General features: G+C 40.1%; 1 protein-coding gene across 1 annotated transcript; it reads left to right on the forward strand.

The window, feature by feature from the left end:
* wnk1a (WNK lysine deficient protein kinase 1a) lies at positions 1-22,077 on the forward strand (the record flags this gene model as incomplete). The annotated part of the gene is given in 27 exon segments (XM_036212462.1): positions 1-783; positions 5,564-5,736; positions 6,295-6,515; positions 8,081-8,238; positions 9,955-10,043; positions 10,139-10,358; positions 10,439-10,540; positions 10,617-10,977; positions 11,067-11,215; positions 11,379-11,459; positions 12,066-12,167; positions 12,548-12,646; positions 13,120-13,196; positions 13,288-13,450; positions 13,521-13,637; positions 13,862-13,975; positions 15,463-15,508; positions 15,588-15,731; positions 15,822-16,714; positions 16,800-16,865; positions 17,969-18,088; positions 18,180-18,459; positions 18,578-18,746; positions 18,839-19,029; positions 19,167-19,295; positions 19,375-19,595; positions 19,678-22,077. Coding segments are annotated over 27 exon segments (5,628 nt in total). The 3' UTR covers positions 20,050-22,077.

The following is a 22,077-nucleotide window of genomic DNA, read 5'->3' on the forward strand; positions in this document are numbered from 1 at the left end:
GTGGGTGGTGGGATGTCGGAAAGGCCAGATGACAAAATGGTGAAGTTCCTGGCACCCCCCCCTAAAAGTGGAAATGGACCATCTTCTGGTTCAGATTCAATGGTGAGCGAGTCCAGACCAGCAGACGTGAGACGCCGGCATCACACCATGGAGCGTGACAAGTGTAACCCTGAACATCGTTTTTTGCGTCGAAGTGTCATCAGCGATTCCAATGCCACAGCACTTGCCCTTCCTTTACCCAACAAGGTCTCTGCACCTCAGTGGATTAAGTCACAGGAACCTCCCGGCCAGCGGCAAAGATCTGACACTGCTACTGAGTTGCCCAAAGCTGAAACTAATGTAGCTCAAAATGAAAAATCTGCTGATGGGGAGAGAGAACCAAGAAAAGATGTAGAAGTTTCCAGAGTAGATAATGTGCCTTCATCTCAAGAGCCTATTGCTGTTCAAGATGTGTGTGATGGAGAGCTGGAAGGAAACGCCCGGCCTGCAAAATTGCCAAACCAAGCAGAACCTGAAAGCTTGAATGAGGTAAAAGCTCATCCTGAGGATGTAGGAGATGAAGAAGACAAAGATTCCGCCAAGGCACGAGCAGAAGCCGAGCAAAGGGAAGCTGAGAAAAGAGTCCAAGATGATATTGAAGAGGCAGAAACCAAAGCAGTTGGAACATCACCTGATGGGAGATTCCTGAAGTTTGACATAGAGATCGGACGTGGCTCCTTCAAGACCGTCTACAAGGGTTTGGACACAGAGACTACAGTGGAGGTCGCTTGGTGTGAGCTACAGGTATGAACTGTTTTTACCTCTCCATCTCATTTTCTATAGATATAATTCCACATGCTTTATTGTTGTGAATGCTTCCTGTCGACTTTTCTTCAAAAGGTGGCTCAAAACCACTTTCAGCAAGCTTGAAATATGTATAACACTTAAGCTACAAAGTGCACATTAATTTTTTAAGTTCCTAAATTTAAGTACTTGTTTTCACATTGTTTCAAAATATTGTCCTCTCCTTTGGGAGGATTAGAAAAAAAAAAAAAATGTCTTATACACCGTTAGCTCCGCAACATCTGTTATTTCCTCTCTGGCAAATGTGACCACCAGAACTTCCTCTTTGATTGCTTATAATGTATAAGGAGTAGTGAAATTCCCCCCAAAAACATTTCTCCTTGTTTTTTTTATCTTGCTTTACTTTTGTGGAAACAACAAGTTCACCTGGGATGATAGACTTTAAACAGATTTTATTAAAAAGTATTTACATCTGTCTAGCTGGAATGAATAATGTAACATCAGTTTAGACACAGGGACTTGTTAGTAAAAAACAATATATTTTGGTAGATAAAAAAAGAGAAACTTTAACATATTTGAAACATTTATTGCTTTAATTTTTTATTAAAAAAATGTTAGTCTAAGTTATTGATTAAATCTTTGTGTAATAATGATTTGGGAGGAAATTCTTATTAGTTGTAGCATTAAACAATAATAAAGTTATTCCTTCTTATTAGGTTTTCAAAATAAGACAGTGACCGTGTTCGAAAAATAAAAAAACAATTTCAGAAATTATAGAGTAAGAATGTTTTTTTTTCAATAATTTCCATTATTTCTAATATCACAAATGTCACAACTAGGGATGTATTTACTGGCTTTAATATTAAATAAAATTTTTAATTCTGTTGATTTTAGATCAGTAATAGCTATTGTTACTATTTTTTATTTGATTTTATTTTTATGTACAGAAAATTACTTGGTCTCTTTAAAACTAAGTGTTGGCTCATTGTATAAGATGCATTTAAGAAGCTAAAAGGATCATATCAAGTCTATCTAACTAAAGCTTGATGTGGCAGTAAGGAAAAGCAGGTGAGCTTTGAAGTATATCATTTAACTCGGTGGTCATAAACTAAATACACTAAACTAATAAACTGTGGCACGCCTGGCAACAAGAGTAACGAGTGAAGAAATACTTGTCTTTTTTGAAGTAACTGATGATGACCTCATTTTCAGCTCCATGTTTTCCTGGATATGTGCAAAGGTGCAACAGTGACATAGTCCTCCATTCTAAGTACTTATCTACATTTTACATTTATCTATCAATAATTTAAGGAAGTAGATAGTCTGCTAGGTTGCACACATATAAAAACATATGAAGAATGTTAATACGAGATATTAAATATTCTGTTTATATTTTTTTTATTTTAACTTGATTGACCCCTGGTTAGGTTTGCACCTCAGTCTTATGGATTGTTTTTAGTCAGTTATTACTAATTATTATGAAATGTTATTAGGAAGATTATTCAAATAAAAATGCTTGGTTTCCATAATGAAAAGCTTTGCATTTTGGGGGGGCAAATGCAAAGTATTTTGTGAATATATTTTTTGTGGCAGTCAGTGAATCTTCTTGGGTCTTTTTGAGAAAACACCTTAATTTTTCAATGTTTTTACTCTCTATACTTCTTTTTTTTAGTAGTGAATACATCTAAATCTGTAGTAAATCTAATCTTTATATCTTTCAAGGTTGCAGTCTCATTTACTGCACCAGTATTTATTTTTCCTTTCAGTCTGTGATTAGAGCACTTGGTCTCACAGATACAACCTCATAAGCAGGCTGATTTCAGAACAATGTGAAGATTACAGGCGTACCCTCCCCCCTCCTTCTCACAGACCGAATCACACGCATGCTCAGTGTGTTCCTGCTGAGAATGCTGGTGTGAATGTAAAATGGGTCACATTCCTCGCAGAGAAATCTCCCATTTGAAGCAGTCGGCTGCCTTGCCAGGGCCTGCTTTAGAGCGTTCCTTCCACCACCCAGATCTTTTCTCTTTTTTCCTCTTTTACTCAAGTTAGGGCAAAGCCTGCTGTATATAATGTCTAATGCTGAATTTTAGAAATTATACCACCATTTTTCACAATTTACTTTTCTTTTTAAATAAGAAAAAATGATCTTGGAGACATTTAGAGGCTTTACATTGATAATAGTTTAAATTTTGAATTTTTAACCTTAAATGAAATGTTATTGATGATTCAGATTTTTCTGAGTTGCATATTTAAATATTAGTGTGATCTAGTAATTACAGAGAACCAGTAAAGAAAAAAAATATATAGTGGTATAAAGCAAATGGTTCATATTTTATTCATGTGGAGTTCAATTGGCTTCGATCTGTTGACTTTACCTTTTTTTCACCTATTGGAGTAAACGGCGCTGCCGATTTAGCAACACAACACGCCTTACAAGTTTTGGGGAAATTTTCCTGTTAAAATGAAAGGAAAAAGTTGAATTACTAATTCTTTTTCAACAATTTATCCATTGTCAATGCCAGATAAAAAAAATGTTAAGGTTTACAGCAGTTTTTAGAAATGTAGTATTTTATTGAAACACTACCATCATTCCTGTGATTTGATGAAGTTTAGTACCCTTTAACGGCTTGATGTACTAAAATGAAATAAAAAACGACACAGTAGTGATTGCAAATGACACATTTGTTCTCTTTTTAGTGACTCACAGTGAGGAGAAATGTTGGATTCAGATTTATGTTCATGCACCGAAGGCCAACATTGTAAAGTAGACTAACAGCTGCTTCATTGAGATAAATTATTTTGTGATACATTTATTTTTTCTTTGTGCAGTTCCACAGCTGGGGGGGGGGTGTATTTATTCTGACCTTAATTTTAATAGGATTCATAATAGCAACACACAAATGTCTTTATTTATAGTCACTTTACTGTGACTTTTTTATAGAAAGATTTATTTGTTAAGAGAAAAAAAATGCACTGATAAATATGTGTGCATTTTTATCTAAATAGACAACTTTTTCGTTGAGGCAAATTTTCGGGTTGCGTCCTTTAGCGGAAGTTACTCCACAAAATTCAGAACAGGTTAAATGGGTTGGGTGTGGAGGTGCTGCATAAGATGAATAAACCAATGAACAGGCGGTTTGAAAAGTGCTAAAGGCTTTTAACCTTTTCTTAAGTAATCCAAGAGATTTGCCTGAAGCCTTTGTTTTGAAATTGTCTATGCGTATTAAGCCTGGAAGGCCACGTTTCAACCATCTGAAGAATCCTAACCGCTCTAAAGGAAACTTACTGACCAAACTCATGAATGAGGCATAAACCAACAGTGTCACAGTTTGTTTTTATATAACATGAATTAAATACTCGTGTACTAGTGTATGCTTCATGCTTTATGTATGTATGTATACGGTATATATATGTTGGCCTTTTAACTACTTGTTAAACCAAATAAAAGAGCACATTTTGAAAACACGTTTAAAAACATTATTTGCTTTACTCGCTCAAAATTATAAGCTGCAAAAATAATTTCCATCTTGTTTTTTCTTGGCTGGGTTGTTAGAGTTAAGGGACTACTTTAATACCATTCAATATCATTTTAAAAACATTTTAAACCATATCTGTTACTTTCTGGTTCTAATTGTTTGCCCTCTTTCTATGAATTTCATCGTCTCAATAAACAGTACTTTTCCCACCAGTTCACTGAACATTCCTGACTTATTTTAGTGTCAGAAAAGACTAATTTACTTGGTGTAGGGGGCACAAGGGGAAATAATCTTTTTGCAAAAATGGTAGAGACCTCAGATTCCAACTTCAAGTCTAGGTGAGCCCTCTGAGAACCAGTCTGGATCAGGACTGCTCAGTCCTGGTTCTGGAGATCTCCCACTCTGTTCTTTCTTCACTGCTTTCTGCTGATCAGCTGACTCGGGTGTCTCCTTATTCCGATTGACTGAACACACCTGATCCAGGTAATCAGCAGCAGGAAGACCTGGAAAACAGGGTGGTAGATCTGTAGGACTTGGATTTGGCAGGCCAAATCTGGACAAGATGAAACATGGATGATGGGTAAATGCATTAATCACTGCATAACGCTTTTTTCCTTTTGTGACAAGTTTGCTGAAGGCAGATGGCAAGCAATTCAGTGGGTCATTTAGCTGACTGTGTTGTTATGAATGGGCGCTCTCTGCTTAGTAACACATGAGAAGGAAATCATCCAGGTGGAATTTGTTCACAAAATTATTTCACTGCTAAAGTTCCATTACTTAAAAAAAGAATACTGCAAACTGTCCAACTATTAAAGTTTCAATGGTTTTATTATTTATTTAAGCTTGTAATATTGTCGTATTTGTGTAATTTGAAGTCTTTTCCTTTGAATTTGGGGAAACATTCACTGTTTGATTTTTATTCATTTAAATTGTACTTCAGTGTTGTACTGCTACAGAACTCTTAAGACTGGCTGGAATATCTGCCTGGTGCATTTTTATGCCTGATTTGAAAAAAAGGGGAACCATGGCCCCAGAAGATAGATAAAATACTAAGTAGGTCACCTTGTCTTGTTTCTAGGTGGAGCTTCTTAAGCTCATCCATCTAACTTGTTTCAAGCTGACTTTTAGTTCAGTGCCTCCACCCACCAGCAGATATTTCCCACAGAAACACAAACTTTAAGATTTCTGCTTGAGCAAAAATATATGAAACTTGTGTGTTTAAAGTCAATCACTAACTTAAACAAGACAAACATTTGCTTAAAATATCCAAAAAATATCAAAATACTTTCTGTTCCTTACAGGATCGTAAGCTGTCAAAGACGGAGCGTCAACGCTTTAAGGAGGAAGCAGGGATGTTAAAGGGACTGCAGCATCCCAACATTGTTCGCTTTTATGACTCCTGGGAGGGACCTTCCAAAGGAAGGAAGTGCATTGTTTTAGTCACGGAGCTCATGACCTCTGGTACCCTGAAGACGTGAGTCGCAAATGTGGCAGACTTTCTTTTCTGTATTTGTCTGGTGGTTTTGGTTTTTAAATCCCACTGCGATGAAATCGTGTCGATGGAGGACATTTATCAAGAAAATTAAGCTTAAAATTTCATTTCTGAGTATTTTTTAAAATTCAAATTGTTGTGAATCAGGAGCAGATTCAAAAATGACATTGGGAATAGCTTGTATGTGTAACCTAGAAGTTACTACGGCAAGCCACAAGTTCCATGCGCCGCTCTCTTCTGATGCATTAGCTTGTTTCCCTCACCTGAGTTGGTATCTGGCTATAAGCTGCACGACTGTACAGCTCCAAAATTGTATGACATTATTAAAATACCACACTTTTAAAAACAAATCAAGAGGATTGGAATGGGACTTTAAGCCTCAACTGTTTATCCTCCTTTTTTATATTTAAATTTACTCTCTAAGTGCATTAGTTTTGGCTGTTTTCACATTGAAATACATTATTTATTAGTTGCATTTAAAATATTAATTTTATTTTATTTGCATTATATTTTGTGTGAAAATAATTTGTTGTCTTCCAGGTACCTGAAGCGGTTCAAGGTGATGAAAATTAAAGTGCTCCGCAGCTGGTGTAGGCAGATCCTCAAAGGCCTCCACTTCCTCCACACTCGGGCTCCTCCAATCATCCACAGAGATCTCAAATGTGACAACATATTCATCACAGGCCCAACAGGATCGGTCAAAATTGGAGACCTCGGACTGGCCACACTCAAGAGGGCGTCATTTGCCAAGAGTGTTATAGGTACGGATCTAAAGCGTCTTCTCTCCTGATCCTTACGGGACAGTAATGTTTTTTCCTCTGGCTTTGAATAATGGTGAATAATCAATGTGCATAATTTATTTTGGAAAAATTGTGTTTTTTTTTTTGTCTACGCATTTCAAAAACAGACCACCATGTTTCAACTGTCTGTCAAACCACAGCTTAAGTGGAGGCCACACACAGTGGTGATCTTAGCTGGATAACCACATAGACTTTCCCCTCTACATATTATGTATTCCATTTTAAACCTAGTCTTGGTCCATGTACACAGCATTTCTGTTGTATGATTCTCCTAAAAGGAGATATTTTTTCCAGACATCTACTGACTGTAAGTAGCGCCTAATGTCTTTTCTTCTTCAAATCACCGTTATCATTATGATAGCTAACATGCCTTCAACCAGGCTAACAGAGGCTGTAGATATGGCCCTTGTTTCTGTGTTAGACTGGTCTGTGTTCTGTGGTTTGAAAATATGTGGTCTGTTTACTCCTTACACAAACAATGTTTAACAATCTTTTTTCTATGGCTTTGCTTTAACAGGATTTTTCTAGTGTGTGTCTCTTGCCGTCTTTTAAAATATTGCAGGACCCAGAATCTTTTTGCTCCATCTTTGTGTCCAGGGAGCTCTCTCCACTTTCTCTCTGTCAGCATTTTACCCTTTTTTTGTTCTCTTTTATTTTATTTTTTATTTTCTTTCATATTCATGGGTATGTTTTTAAAATAGGCTCTAGCCTCAGCTGTGCCCCATTCTGCTGTTTGGAATGAATAGGGTACTGCTGGTCATTGAGTAAGTATCTTTAATGGGCTTGGTAAGTCTGACAGTGTGCTGTAATACACATCAATATCAACAATGATTACTGTCCAACAACCAAATCCGTTTTTCTGTGTAAGACCTGATCATTTGAAAGTAACCCATCATTGTATGACGAGGATTATGTGCAGCAACACGCTGTTCATCTTTTTAACTAGCTATGGGATCTACTTTTCTCAGCCTTAATTAAAACATTTTCCTCCTTCAGGTCAGGAGACGGTAAGTCAGACTTTAAAAAGGTAAGTGGACTAAAAAAAAGGGTAAGATGTTTAAGATGAGGTCTGAACAAAATTTACTTCCATAGCTAGTTTTATTGTTTCTTTTCCTAATTGGATCAAAAAAATTGAATTTCTGGGGATTAAACTTAGAGGTAATTGTTGAGCACAATAACTTCTAACAGGTGTTCTGCACATCTTCTATCAACCTGTAGAAGTCAACACTACAAGGTCTTACACAGACAAACACGTGCCTTCTTGTCTACAGTCTAACTGAGCCCATCTTCCCCCTTTTTTGTTTCTGTCTCTTTGCTTTCTTTCCCTTTTTTTTCTTTTTTTTTCCCCCTCTCTTCCAACTTTCACATCACAGGTCCTCCAGAAGACGACATCTACCTGGTCACTCCTCTCATCCTCCTCTTCCTCAGCCCCCATGGGTTAGAGGAGCAGAAGGACAATGGGTTGTGAGAAGCCCACTCAATCAGTAAGGGAGGTCCAGAGTTCTGAATAGTTGTTTTGATTTAAGGTACCCCTGAGTTCATGGCGCCTGAGATGTATGAGGAGAAGTACGACGAGTCAGTGGATGTATATGCCTTTGGAATGTGCATGCTGGAGATGGCCACTTCAGAGTACCCTTACTCAGAGTGCCAGAATGCTGCACAGATCTACCGCAGAGTTACCAGCGTAAGTCCTCTCAGTCACCCCTGCATGTCACGCCTCTGCCGCGCCTCACTTCCTGTGTGCTAAGACGGCTAGCATCACAGATCTGTTTAGTTCTCAGCACTTCTTTTCTGTTATTGCAGTTCGATTGTCCCACTTTTAAGAGAAAAAAACTCAGTTTTTCATAGTTTTCTCTTTTTTGATCAAGGTGTATGTGTGTTAGTTACATAGAAGCATAGATGCCCTAGCAAGAACTGGAGCTGTTTTTCCCAACAGCTGTTGGTTAAGTCCTGTCTGAGCGGAAATGACTGTGTTAGATAAACTCATACTTTCTCATTCATCCATACACAGTGGCTTATTGTTGCTTCTTAGTCATCTGTGATTCAGAGTTTGGCAGATAGTCGTTCAACCTGTTTCTAGAATGTGTCTTCATACCTAAATCTGTGATTCACTATCATCATCTCAGAGGCTTTTGCCGCAAAGTGTTATAAAATAAAGCCACAAAACCCAGCATGTAAGCGGGGTTCTTGAGCTCATAGAGATAGTGTCACACAGTTGAGTTTTACTGCAGTATTTTAGGATGATGGGATTTAATTTCCATTTCCAGGAAGTGCAAATTATTGTTCAGTCTTCCTTGATTTTTTTCTGTAGAAACAGATGTTTTCCTCTGGTCATTTCCCACAGTTTTCATCTCTCATTGCCTGCTCTACATCTTCCAGTGCTCTCTTTCTTTATGTGTCTCTTTCTCTATTGATATGTTTTGATAATTGTTGCAAAAACGAGTAATAAGTGGCGCTGGTTCTTGAGAGGTCTCCCCTTGACAAAAAGGGATTTTCTAAGTGTGGCTGATTGTAATCTGCCAGTAGCTATCATGAGGCTAAGCTTTGTCCTGATAATTACAAATCCTCATGTTATTAATGTTTCTATTCTGTTATCCTGAATGGTCATTTCCATTGTGCTTTATAAAATGCACAACTCGACATGTCTGCAGCTGTAAAGCTCTTGATCCTACTTGCCCTGAAGTCTGCAGTGATCCCATCAGAACCATCTGCTTTAGGAACAGGGCCTCTGGCATGCTTCCAGTGCCCTACAATTTAAATATAAACTGTCTTAAATTATATATATAAAAAAAAACACCCTATTGCACTTTAATCAACTATTTTCTCACAATAAAAATATTTTTAAGGAGTTTTAGTTGACATTTCCCTCATTTTGCCTCTTAAGGTTCTTCTTAACAATCTTTGAACCCCCGATTTACATTTACATCTGGATAAAAATGCATTTATTACAGAAATTCCAACAAAACTACTGCTTTATATTATTAGTGTCAGCTGGTGGAACAGATGCTGTGAGGTCATACGTCTTAGTTGGAGCAAATGCAGGTTTAAATCCTAGCATTGCTACTCTATTCCAGTCACCAGTTTATAAAACAAATTTGAAAGAGATTTGCAAAAAAGCATTTTATTTGCCAGTTTTTATTTATATTAGTGGACAAATAAATTGTTTTTATTTTGGGATTTCTTATTTATCTATAGAGTTCACACAGTCATGTTTAACTTAGTTTTGTATAGAATTTGTTTTCTAGAAAATGTTTAATAAAGATATGATCTTTTTTTATATAATTTAAAAAAAAAAAATTGTCATTTACAAATTTTCAGTCAGTTTTATGGTAAAGAAGCAAAAGCTCCATTCTCCCCAGGAGAGGAGTTATTCTCATTTAGAGTTATGTGTTTCCTTTAGGGGGTGAAGCCGGGCAGTTTTGACAAGGTAGCCATTCCTGAGGTGAAGGAGATCATTGAGGGGTGCATTCGCCAAAACAAGGATGAGAGGTTTTTTCATCTAAAATATTCCCGTTTTACAAGTTTGAGCTCAATATTTTTCTGAGAAGCATTTATTTGACAACAGAGTTTTTTTGTCTTTTTAGGTACTCGATCAAAGACCTGCTGAACCACGCCTTCTTCCAGGAGGACACAGGTGTGCGCGTGGAGCTGGCAGAAGAGGACGACGGAGAGATGGAGGCTATTAAGCTGTGGCTCAGAATTGAAGACATCAAAAAGCTGAAAGGGAAGTACAAAGACAATGAAGCCATCGAGTTTTCCTTTGACCTCAACAAAGACGTCCCAGAGGATGTGGCACAAGAAATGGTGATTTGAATTGATTTACTCTGATTGAAAAGGAACTGATTTAACTTGGTCACTAAAGGGTTCATTACCTACATTTTTAGGTTGAGTCTGGCTATGTGTGTGAAGGGGACCACAAGACCATCGCAAAGGCCATAAAAGACAGAGTATCTCTAATCAGGCGCAAACGAGCCCAGCGACAGCAGGTAAGTCCATCCTGATTTGTTTGGTCTTTCTGTCTGTTACTGAAAGGGTCTTAACCATTTGTAAATTACCCTGCAGGTCAGAGAAGATCAAGAGAAGAGGAGGCTTGAAGAAGAGGTGCAGGTTCAGTCAGTACCAACACAGCAGACGGGCCAACAGTCTGGCATGGAGATACTACCCCAGTCGCAGTCTTCTTTTGTTGCCCCACAACCAAACCAACATTCCTCACATATGGGTGCCCAGCTTACATCTCAACCGAGCCTTCAGAGCTCCAACTACAGTGCTCCCCAATCTACCCAGCTGCCTGGCATGTCACAGGGAGTCCTCTTAACCCCTCAGACAACTGGACAACTTCCTGCTCAGAGTCAGACTTTATCTGCTGTGCAGGTGGAGTTAGACCAACCAGAGACTGACCAACAGATACAACATACCAATGCAGGTCTGCACGAAACATCAGGCACAGGCTACTATGGTTGAAAGACTTTCTTGTTACAGTTTTTCATTTATACTTTTAATCCCAAATTACAGTTCGTGAAATAGGAGACAGAATCCCCAGCTCCTCTGTTGTTTCCGAGTCCCAGCCTCCTCTGTCTGGAGTGTCCTACAACATAGTCCTGAGTCCACACCTCCAGCCCCAAGCATCTTTGATACAAAGTGATCCAAAACAGCAGTCAGTGGTAAGAAAACGGTTCTGTAGCGTGTCCCTGGATCATTTCTGCATTCTTTTCTTTGCTCCACAGCATTGTGATGTCTGTAGAGCAAGAAAAACATCATTTCCCAACTAAAATTTAGTCCTTTCTCTGTCTTAAGTATTTGGTTCAATTCTTTGTCCTACCACAGGTTCAGCAGATTCAAAGTGTCCAACCAGAAGCTGTGTCTGTGAGGCCCACGAACCAGCCAGTTTCAGTGGCATCTTCACAGGTATGATTTCCGCCGGGGTCTAAAGTTTGCTCAAATATACACCCAGAATCACTTTTGAGTAGGGAAATGCTTGTTCAATGCAGCTTACTTTCACACATTTTGTCAGTTGTTGGTGCTAGTTTACAGGATCCTTGTTTCTCCTGCCCCCCTGGGTATAATATTGTTTTACTATGTTTTCTTATACTATAGAGTTCATTACCAATCACCAGCTCTTCTTCAAGTAGATTAAAATATTCCACTAGAATTTTCAATTTTTCACACTGATAAAAATAAAATAAAATATTCATAATGATAGAAATATCTAGAAATCTAATACATCAATCTATGTATTTCTGTTTTGACCATAGTAGAGCTACTTACATTCGTTAAAGAAGCTAATAGTAGGTTTATGTTATTGCATTGAGGATTATATAATTTACTTACCGCATTTTAGCAATTGATTGACATTCTAAATAAAATGTTTGTTAGTTCTACTGTCCCACTTTATTTCTTAAGTCCCAGAATGATGACAGTTAATTTTTTGTACTGTTTACAATGTTTTTTTTGTCATGTTTTGTTGATTGCCTGACTTTTCTCCCCCTGTCTCCCATATTTACAATCATACAGATTTCCTCTCTGCAAGTCTCATCGTCTTCATCTTCTCAGTCATCACAGCCGCACTCAGACAGCAGCAATTCTCTGGTACAGGCTCCAGCCTCACAGCTACAGGTGAGGCTTTACATCCACACCTTCATCTCACTAAAACATGTCGACAAGTATTTTCTTTTCCTCTTTTTCTTGATCCTCCTGGCCAAAAATTGTGGGAGTTTCTCCAAAGTTTCGCTTCTTTAAAGCAACATAACATTTTGTTGTTTCATTAAGAATACATAACTTGGAGACGTAACACTTAAACTACATGTAACTTCTACAGCTTTCTAAGAGAGCGTCTCTACAGACAATACTGTATGGTGTGTCTTGTCTTATGTCCACTTGGGTTTGTCTTGTCTTCTTGTTTCCCCTGGATGTTCAGAATCTTTCATTGCTATATTTGTTTCCTTTGTTCTTCCACTTCTTCCTGTCTGCATGCTGCGTATTTTTGCATGACTTAGTCTTGGGCCAATGATCCAAGTCCTCCTATCATGTCTCCACCAATCAACGCAGAGCATCTATTCTTCCTCTATCAGGCATCATGCCTCTCTGTTCTTCAGGTATTTTCCAGACCACAATATGAACTTGTATGGTGGTAGGATGTTTATTTAGTTGTAGCTAATAAGTCATTTTTGTACATACTTTCTATAGAAATACAAATACTTGTTTTGTATGTCAATGTATATTTTCTTAAAATATATTACTTAATTATAAACTGATAAATATGTAATGGGTTTCTTTTTTAAATCAAGCTAAGTTGTATTTTTTCACCTTTTTGAACTCGCACATACAAAAAAAAATAATGTAAACAAGAAACCGTCCGTCTTGTGGAGGATATTGTAGAACCCAGTTTACAGATGTTGATGTTTTATAGTTATGCAATTTATAATACAGTGGCTTTATCTTTACTGACACAAATGCAGCTATATTGTATATATTCACGTCTTATTGTACAGTAATCAAATGTGAATTTAACTGTCAGGTCTGGTTTTGAGATGAAGTTCCAGACAGCTCAAAGTTTTCGTTCTTTCAGGCTGGAACTGTTCTTCAGGGAACTCCAGTGGAGCAGCCAGCAGGATCTTCTACCCTCGTCCCACAGCAGCCAGATAGGTAACATTATCGGGGGGGTCGGAATTATTTTTTCTTCTTCATGCTTAACAATATTTCAATCACCCTTTGTCTCATTTTTGTGTGTTTGCAGCTGTTTGTCAGATGCTGCTTCAGGTCTTAGTGATGGCAACGACGGGAGTTCCACATCAGGGGGTCGTCACGAAGGGCGCTCTATGAAGCGCAACCAGAGACGATCTGTCCGCAGCCGTTCTCGCCACGAGAAGGGCACAAAGGCCAAACTCAACGTTCTCAGCGTATGTACCTGGTGTGTCAAGCATTTCTTCTTTGTTACTCAGTTGTCTGTAATATTTCGATCTCTTGCAGATCTCTAATGTTGGAGACAGAGTGGCTGAGTGCCAGCTTGAAACTCATAACCGGAAGATGGTGACCTTCAGATTTGATCTTGATGGTGATAACCCAGAGGAGATAGCAGAGATTATGGTAATGTGGATTTTTTGTTTTTGCTAAATACTGTACATGTCACTTAAACTTACACATGGTCTCCTTTATAATTGTATTTTTACTACCACACTATTTACATAAATGGACTAAAAGAGCAACAAGACTCTGCTTTATTTTTCAGTCTGAAAATAAGTGGAATCTGTCCTCTTTTAAAAGTATAAACTGTGTTGTCTGTTCTAAACTTGACCTGCTCTCCTTCACAGGTTCAGAGTGAGTTCATTTTGGAGAACGAGCGTGAGTCTTTCATCGAGCAGGTCCGGGAAGTCATAGAGATGGCTGATGAAAAGGGAAAGGGCATGAAGGAAGGCTTCTCCCAGGTAAATCTTAATCCCTTAACACAGAAGAGTCACCTAAATATTAAAGGTGTGAATTGGCAAGTCTGACAAAAAAAAACCAAACGATACGTATTAATTGCCGACTTAGAAAAAGCTTTATCTAAATGTTATTGCACCTTTCACATATATGATTGTAAAATACATTTTATTTAATGGGAAAATTTTGTTTTGCAACAAATACTAATATACAAAGCAAATTCATGGAGCTTTTCTTTTGGTAATTTAAGAAACATTGTTTTAACACTCAGCACTGTCTAAATTTCACAAAAAATATATTTTTCAGCATAGGAAAAAAACCCTCAGATTAAATGCATCTTAACCGGTAATGTTGCATATCTCTGGTTGAGAAAATAAAGTGTCATTAATTTCCAACATTACTAAATGTGGCTGAACCTGTATTTTTAAAATGGTTCAGATGCCTGACAGGATGAAGGAGCGCCTGAATGCGGCAAAGATGCTTTATTTCATTTTTTCAGACAGGCTGCACTGCAGCACAGATTTCTCACATGCGGATGTAAATGCGTATTTTTATGTATTTTTCTGATCATTATACATGAAACTGATCCATCAGGTCACAGAATCGGAATCTTTAGTTGAGAAGTTCAGCAGAACTTCCACTCGCTTCTTCTTCAGCATTTTAACTGAAGCTCTGCGGGGTGCACGCTGCACATCAGGTCCAACTCGTTCTTCCATGAGCCATGAAGCACCGAAATCTGTGTTTTTATACAATACAAGTACCAACCTGGCAAAGCTTTTCTGTTTGGTACTCATCCTTAGTTAAAACTGAGTCTAAATGCTTCATTTCGCTATGTTATAACAACAGCTGTGAGGCTCAGAGTTCACATCTTTCACAAGATGGTTCTGGAGAGATCTTGTGTTGGTTTGGTTCGGTGTAGAGCTGCTGACAGAGGCTCAATGTGCTGTGCTGGCAACTAGTGGTCGGGGGTTTAAGTGGTAAACAAAATTAAGCTGCTGAACGACATGTTTTCTTATAAATATTTAAATATCCCAATGTCAGTATTTCAAATCAATAAAAGTATTTGCAAATTAAGTATTTCACTGAATAAATATTTTCATACACCCCTACTGAATAAAACGCTTTTTGACATACCGTAAGTCTTGATCAACATAAATTAGCTGATTCTGGCACAGAGAAAAGCATCTTTTTAAATCGGATCTGTGTTCGTATTGATGTAAAGCCTCTTTTCTCTGTGACAGAATCAGATGATTAATGTTGATTTTGTAAACACTTTACTACTAAAAAGTGTTTCTAATCAGCGTAAAACTGCTTCTCTCTGCCTCAGAATTTGCTGGGATTACATGAATTGCAAAAACTGTTGAAGAGTTACAATAGTCAAAAGCTCTAATGTGAAAGAGTTAAAACTATTTTCATTTATCAGCTCATTAACTTTATGAAAAGTTTTACCAGAATTTGAAAATGATTAAATCGACATGTTGTCTCTTTTCAGATTGGTGACCAGCAGCAGTCCGAGTTGACTGTTCCTATGATACCAGGTCAGCAACCTTTTGTTGGTTGGACAATGTTTATCTTCCTGCTGATGTTCTGGGTTATAATATTTCTTTCCTCCTCTAGGTATTTCTCCCAGCACCACAGCTCAGGTGGTTCATTCAGCAGGCCGCAGGTTCATAGTCAGTCCAGTCCCAGAAGCTCGTCTGAAAGACAAGTTCTTTGGAGCTCCTTCTACCAACACATCATTTGGAGATGATGCTGGCCCTGGTGAGAGGAAAATCATTATTTTCTGTACAGATTTTATTTGTACTGTATCTTATCTCAGAATTTAATCTTTTCTGTTTTCCTTTTCCACAGCTCCCTCTGGTCTCTCTCTTTCTGCCCCATCTGGGGTTCTCCAGGAGGCTTTCAGTAAAGTGAAGCAGGCCCGTATTGACAGAAGCAACACTCTTGATCCTCCTGTTCCCGAGCAAGAACCAGTCACCTTCCCATCCTCTGAGGCCGGCCACATCTCTAGCATTCTGTCTCCTTCAGAAGCTGCAGCAGCTTCCACTCCTGGCACGGCTTTTCCATCCGAGTCCGTCACCTCCACTGCAACGCCTTTGCCTCCTCAATCCACTGGCAGGGTTTCCTCTCCACCAGCATCAGCTCTGTCACAACCTGCAGTCTCTGATTCCATTCCATCCTCCCAGCCTTCTCATGAAACCGCTGCTCCACAGCCCCCGACGGCTTCTACTAGCATCCCTCCTCCGTCCTCCACCATCTCCCCTTCTTCCACTCTGACGTCCATCTCTGCTGTAGCCGGGCCTCAATCCAGCAGTACCTCTGCTTCCACCGGCACTCCCAGTGTTGTCGGATCTGCTCCCATATTAGAGCAACTCAATGGTCAACCTTCTCAGTCTGTAAACTCAACCATCCATTCTCAGCACCCCCAGACCCAGATCCCGTCGCAGCCTGTGGAGTCAGAGGGGAGCGAGCTCCATTCTAAGACGGCTGGTAGAGATGATATTCAAACCTTAGACATGAAGCTGCGGTCCCTCTTTAAAGACCAAAGTTCTGCCTCTTCAGCATCAGTCGATCCCAGTCAGAGCACAGGAACCTCCACCCCTCCTGCCACATCCTCCCCACCACCCGGAACCACCCTGGTGCCCCCATCAAATCTTTCCCTGTCGAGTGGAGTGCAGCTTCCAGGCTCAATGTCGACTCAGGCCGGACATGCCCAGACCCCGCCCTCCAAACCCAAGTCCCAGGTCTGAACACAATGCATCTCAAGAGTTCTGCATCCATTGTTTGAAATGGATTCAAACTTAATATTTCCTTTTTTTTTTACTTTAGACCAGCTTTGATCAAGCAACCACACCTCCTTCAGAACATCCACCCCAATTTCCTGAACCAAACCAGGTGAGATCTTTTCCCGTTTCATTCTAAATTCTTCATTTGAATCCAAACATTTCCAGGGATCAGTTCGATAGAAAAGCCTAGGTTTTATCAGGGAGATTTGCCATTGCATTTAGTGCTTCTAGTATCCAGCTCAGTTTATTTATTTTTCTAACAACTGTAAGGAAATGGAAAAGTTATTTTAAGGACCTTCAACCTTTAAATTACTTCAGTATATTTATGTGATTACACTAAATTACAGTATTATTGGGCAAAAACTCACATTCTAGATTATAACCAGTGAATGATGTAAACAATGTTGAGTCACAATTACTCATTAACTCACTTCCCCTCAACCAATCACAAGATGACTAAATCCAACTGCCAAGTTTTTCAGACTGTAAGTCAGAGTTTAAGTTGCAGCCCCTAAATAAATGTTATGTTATTCACACTTTTGAGAAAAATTTACTAAACAAAATAGTGAACCTGAATGGACATTTCTTTTTCAAAGATAAATCATAATAGAGTAATAGATAACAATTGTAGACTGATGCTTATTTAGCTTCATGAAACATAGGAGGAATCTAGTGTATTAGTAAAACATAAGAACAATTATTAAGATAACTATAGCATAAAGAACCTGCCAACACTATTTTTATCACTTCAAATCACCATTGAAATCCATTGAATTCTTCATCCTGTGTGTGGCTTTGGCAAACCCGACATAAGACTGAGCTGCACTTCTTCTGTGTTGCTGTCATTAGCAAATACTGATACACACACTTAAAGGTGCATTCACACTAAATGGAATTCGCATGAAAATTCGCTGCTCGCCACCTACCTGAGCTTGACGCCATGGTCCTGTGTGGGAGGAGCTACCAAACTAATAGATGGGGTTTTGCTCAGAATATCTGTTGTGACATTTCTTAGAAAGACTGTCTATACCTTTAGAAAGATGCGTAGCCAAAATGCATATCCGATACTTCTCACTCGTCTTATTTCAGGAAAAACTCCCACAATTCAGACCCACCCATGGAGTTATTTCTTATCCTTTTTGTCAGTTAGTGGGTGTGTGGGCCACTTGCCACTGTTTCATTAAAATTTCTTGTTTTTATTTCACTATTCAGGCTCAGCAACAGCAGGGGGATTTAGACAGTCAGCTGAGAAGACCTGCAAGTCCAGAGACTCTTCAGGCTGATGATGGAGCTCAACCTCCAAGCCCAGGTTTCACTTTAGGACGCTTCACAGTGAGTTTCTGTTGTCATTTCAATTAGATTCTATTATTATGGGTTCAAGACTGGTTCTTCAGTTTCTTAAACGTTATTGTGTCTTCTACAGATCTCTGTTCCACCTGATGAGGCTTCCACTAGAGCTCCAGATCCATCCAGTGTGGTTTCTTCTGCTTCCCCCTCACTCTCCTCTACTTCTTCTTCCTCTTCATCCTCTTCACCTTCAAGTCCAGAAAACACTCTTCACCGCTCATCCTCTCTGTCCAAAGACGTTTCTGAAACTGACAGACCCAGTCAGCCCACAACTATCGGTCGCTTCCAAGTGTCCAAAAGCAGCGCCTCGTCTGAGCCAGCTGTTGGTTCAGTGGTGGGACGGTTCTCAGTCACAGGTGGGAGAACTCCTTCCTTTTAATGTGCTGATCTAACCTGTGCTGCTTTGCTTAGTAGTCACTTTGGAAAATCCCTGCTGATGTTTTAAATAAATTAGTTAATGTTTGATTTCCTCAGTGACTCCAGCTCCAAGCTCCAGTTCTTCACACAGCTGCAGCCTTCAGAACGGACCTTCATCTTCGCTCTCTGATCCTCTGAACACTCCTGCCCACTACAGCAGCGACAACGACGAGTCTGAGACGGACGACGAAGTCTTACAGAAAGAAATCAGTCGCCTGAGAGAAAAGTATGACACATTTTATGGCTCTGACACCACACTCCTTCCTTCACACTTTGAGAAAAGGTTAGATGATCCCGCTCCTCGTTTTCCTCCTACAGACACATGAAGGAGATTCAGGCCTTGCACACCCGCCAGAAGGAGGAGATAGCAGCCCTGTACAAACAGATGGGAAAGTCCCCTCCTCAGTGCCTCGCTTCTCCTGCTCTGGTGATGGCTGGAGGCAGACGCAGGCGCAAAAGCAAGAACCACAAGTCTCGCAGCGGCGGCCATCCCAGTCCCGTACACTCAGGTTGGAATTGTTTAGCTTTGGTGACAACTTGGACTTTAGTAAAACAATCTTTGCGTGTTTTTATTCCTTAAAAAGTCAAAGAAAATGTTTTGCTTAAATATTTACTCCATGATGTAACCTGTTGACTTGATCCTCAGCTCAAAGTCATGGATCAGAGTCCCCTCCAAAGCAAACGTCCTCTTCTGCAACAGAGACTAAAGGAACGGCGGTCGACCCGCAGCAGCTAACGTGCTCTCTGTCCATGCCGAGCCTCGGAGGCTGCACAGGTGTGTGCCAGCTGCTTTCCATGGTTCATATCTCTGACTAATCCTGTTGAAGGCTGACCTGTTGATCCTGCATTTCCAGGATTAAGTGGGTCAGGCTCCACAAACTGTTCAGGCCATGACCAGGCCGCCATGACTCCTCTGCCTCAGGCCACAGGACCGTCATCCGTCCCTCACACCCAGAAGGGGAAAGGCACCTTCACTGACGACCTGCACCAACTAGTAGATAACTGGGCCCGAGATGCTATCAGTCTGTCCCAGTGCAAAAAAGGGCCTAAAGCTGGGGCCACTCTTGGACACGATGTGGGTATTCACCTTACTGCAAACTTGTGTTGTTATTGAAGTTTTATTCATCTTATTTGTTCATTTCCTCTCGTTTTAACAGATCATTCCTCCAGCCAACATGGCCCGTAAATTTTCCGCCCCAGGCTACCTCTGCCCAGGACCTGTAGTGGCAAACAACACGTCCACGACCAACGCTCACCTCCCCAACCCGAGCAACCCCTCTGCCTCTCTGGGGTCTCGCAAAGGCTCCCTCGGTCCTGTGGCCCAGGGCTTCGGGTTCACGTCTTACAGTGCCCCCCAGTGGGCAGGACCCACCGGCACATGTCAGGTCAGCGTGCACAACCCCTCACAACTAAAGCAGTACCAGCCCCCCACAACAGCCCCCATGTCCATGCAGCAAGGCTTTCACTTAGGAACACCAGCCCTGCAGAAGTCAGTCAGCCCTGGGGGGTCTAACCCCAGGCCAACATAGCCTTGCTTCAGACTGGGACGAAGGACCAAATGGAGCAGAGATTTTCCACAGTCCTTGATGGAGAACCACGGCCCGCCTTTGCAGTCACTGCTGTCGTTGCATCATCACTTTTTATTTCAACTTTTATCGTTGTGTGTTCCTGTGAATGGTTGACCGGCGGGGTTGGTGTCCTCTCAGGCTAAACCATGACTGGGGGGTGGCAGCGGGGGGGAGTGCAATACACACTCACAGCACAGAAATGTCACGCTTAACCTGCCATGAGCTGTGAAAAAGAGCTGTGATGAGTCAGCTGGTCGGGTCAACAGCAGCCAAATGGGAGAGCAGATGTTGTCCCTCCTTTAAAAGGGGATCTGGGATTGTAGTTCTCATCTTTACAGGCCACAGACAGGATTTTAGTTCAATGACTCTGAAGGGAAGGGATGTTTATGTTGGCGAGGACCGGAGAGTGTATAGGAGGTGTGAGCAGAAAGACTTGTAGAGTTGGTAGAAGAAAGATTTGATAAGTTAGTGTGGAAAATGATTGCAGTATGAATACATCCCATTATTATTATTAGGTACAAGGCAATAATGAAGTAGATCAACTGTCCCTTGTAACTGTGGCCTTAACTCCCAAACACACATGACCATCAGCTTTGTACATAGATTGGGCTCTGAGTACATGTTTAACATATTCCTGTCTCTGTGAGTCTGTCGTCATGTGACTTGAGTTTTTATATCATAAAGATTTAATATGCTGATTTACAACTGACTTATGGACCAGTGGATCTGCGGTCCTGGTGTTGACCACCACTGACTGTTCGATGCCGACTCAGATCAGTCCCAACAAGGCCGCTCGGCGGCTGTCGTTTTTGTTCCGTGTTTTCCCACCGAACGGATTCCTCAAACCACTATTTACTTTGCGCTCAGAAATGAGACTTATAATATCAAACGTTATAAAAATATATATATATATATATATATAGCTTTTCAAAAACGGATTCACCCACCCAATTTACAGATACAAACAAGTTCTGAGCAAAGTCCCAAAATCCTCCTACCCATAACATGTAACTGTGACCTTTCACATCACAAGTGTCTGGGGTTCTCTGTCTGTGGTCTGTTTTTGTATGCTTATATTTAATACAACAGACAATGTTCGTTATGGACCTGTATTCAGCCATCAGATTTTGATGTTGTTTCACTGTAATTATTAAAGGTTGTTAAACAACATGTAGTTAATGAAATATAAAAAAGTGCAATTGCAGGGTTGTTGTAATTGGTATCCCACTCACCGTGCAGGGAGCCTCCTGCGGTCTGTTAAGCTCTTCTATGACTGCCCTGTCACCCTTTTCTATTTTATTGTACATATGCTAATGTGAGGTGAAAGCTTTCACAGTTCTCAGTCACTAGAGTATGCTTGTGATGACCCGTTCTGAACGCACATGCACTCTAACCCGTAGACACCAGGAAGACTTTAGTGCCTTGCATCCTCACTAACGACCACCCACATTTATCCAGTATTGCAGCCGCGACTGTGCATCAAAGAACCAGTAACTAAACCAGTGCATGACGACGCCTGGCACGGCCACTTCCCAGCATGCAACACTGAAACTTTGGCCACACGCTGGACTTGCAGAACAAATAGCACATGAAGTGGTCGTTTTTTTTTTTTAAGTTCCTTTTTCTCTACAGTTACATTTGTGTCGAGTAATCATCTGTATTTATACTCAGCTCATGTGAACATAGATTTTTGCCGACCTGTGTTTTTTTTGTGGGTTTATTATTAAACGATTTTCATACTTGTTCTGGAAGCAAGTGACCTGTACAAAGGTTTAAAAGTTGTCATGCTGACTCAACTGTTGTCTCATAGGAGTGCCATGCTGATGTTGTGACTCTTCCACCTGCTTGTAGATTAAATTAACTTCTCTAGAGAAAAAAAAATAGTTACTGCAATGCAGAATATGCAATGTTGAAAGTTTTTAACGGGGTCGAAAAGGGGTATTTGACACATTTGCATGCTGATGAGGGTGTTTACTAACTTGTATTAGT

This window comes from Oryzias melastigma, linkage group LG6 (assembly GCF_002922805.2).
Source record: "Oryzias melastigma strain HK-1 linkage group LG6, ASM292280v2, whole genome shotgun sequence".
NCBI classification, from domain to species: Eukaryota; Metazoa; Chordata; class Actinopteri; order Beloniformes; family Adrianichthyidae; genus Oryzias; species Oryzias melastigma.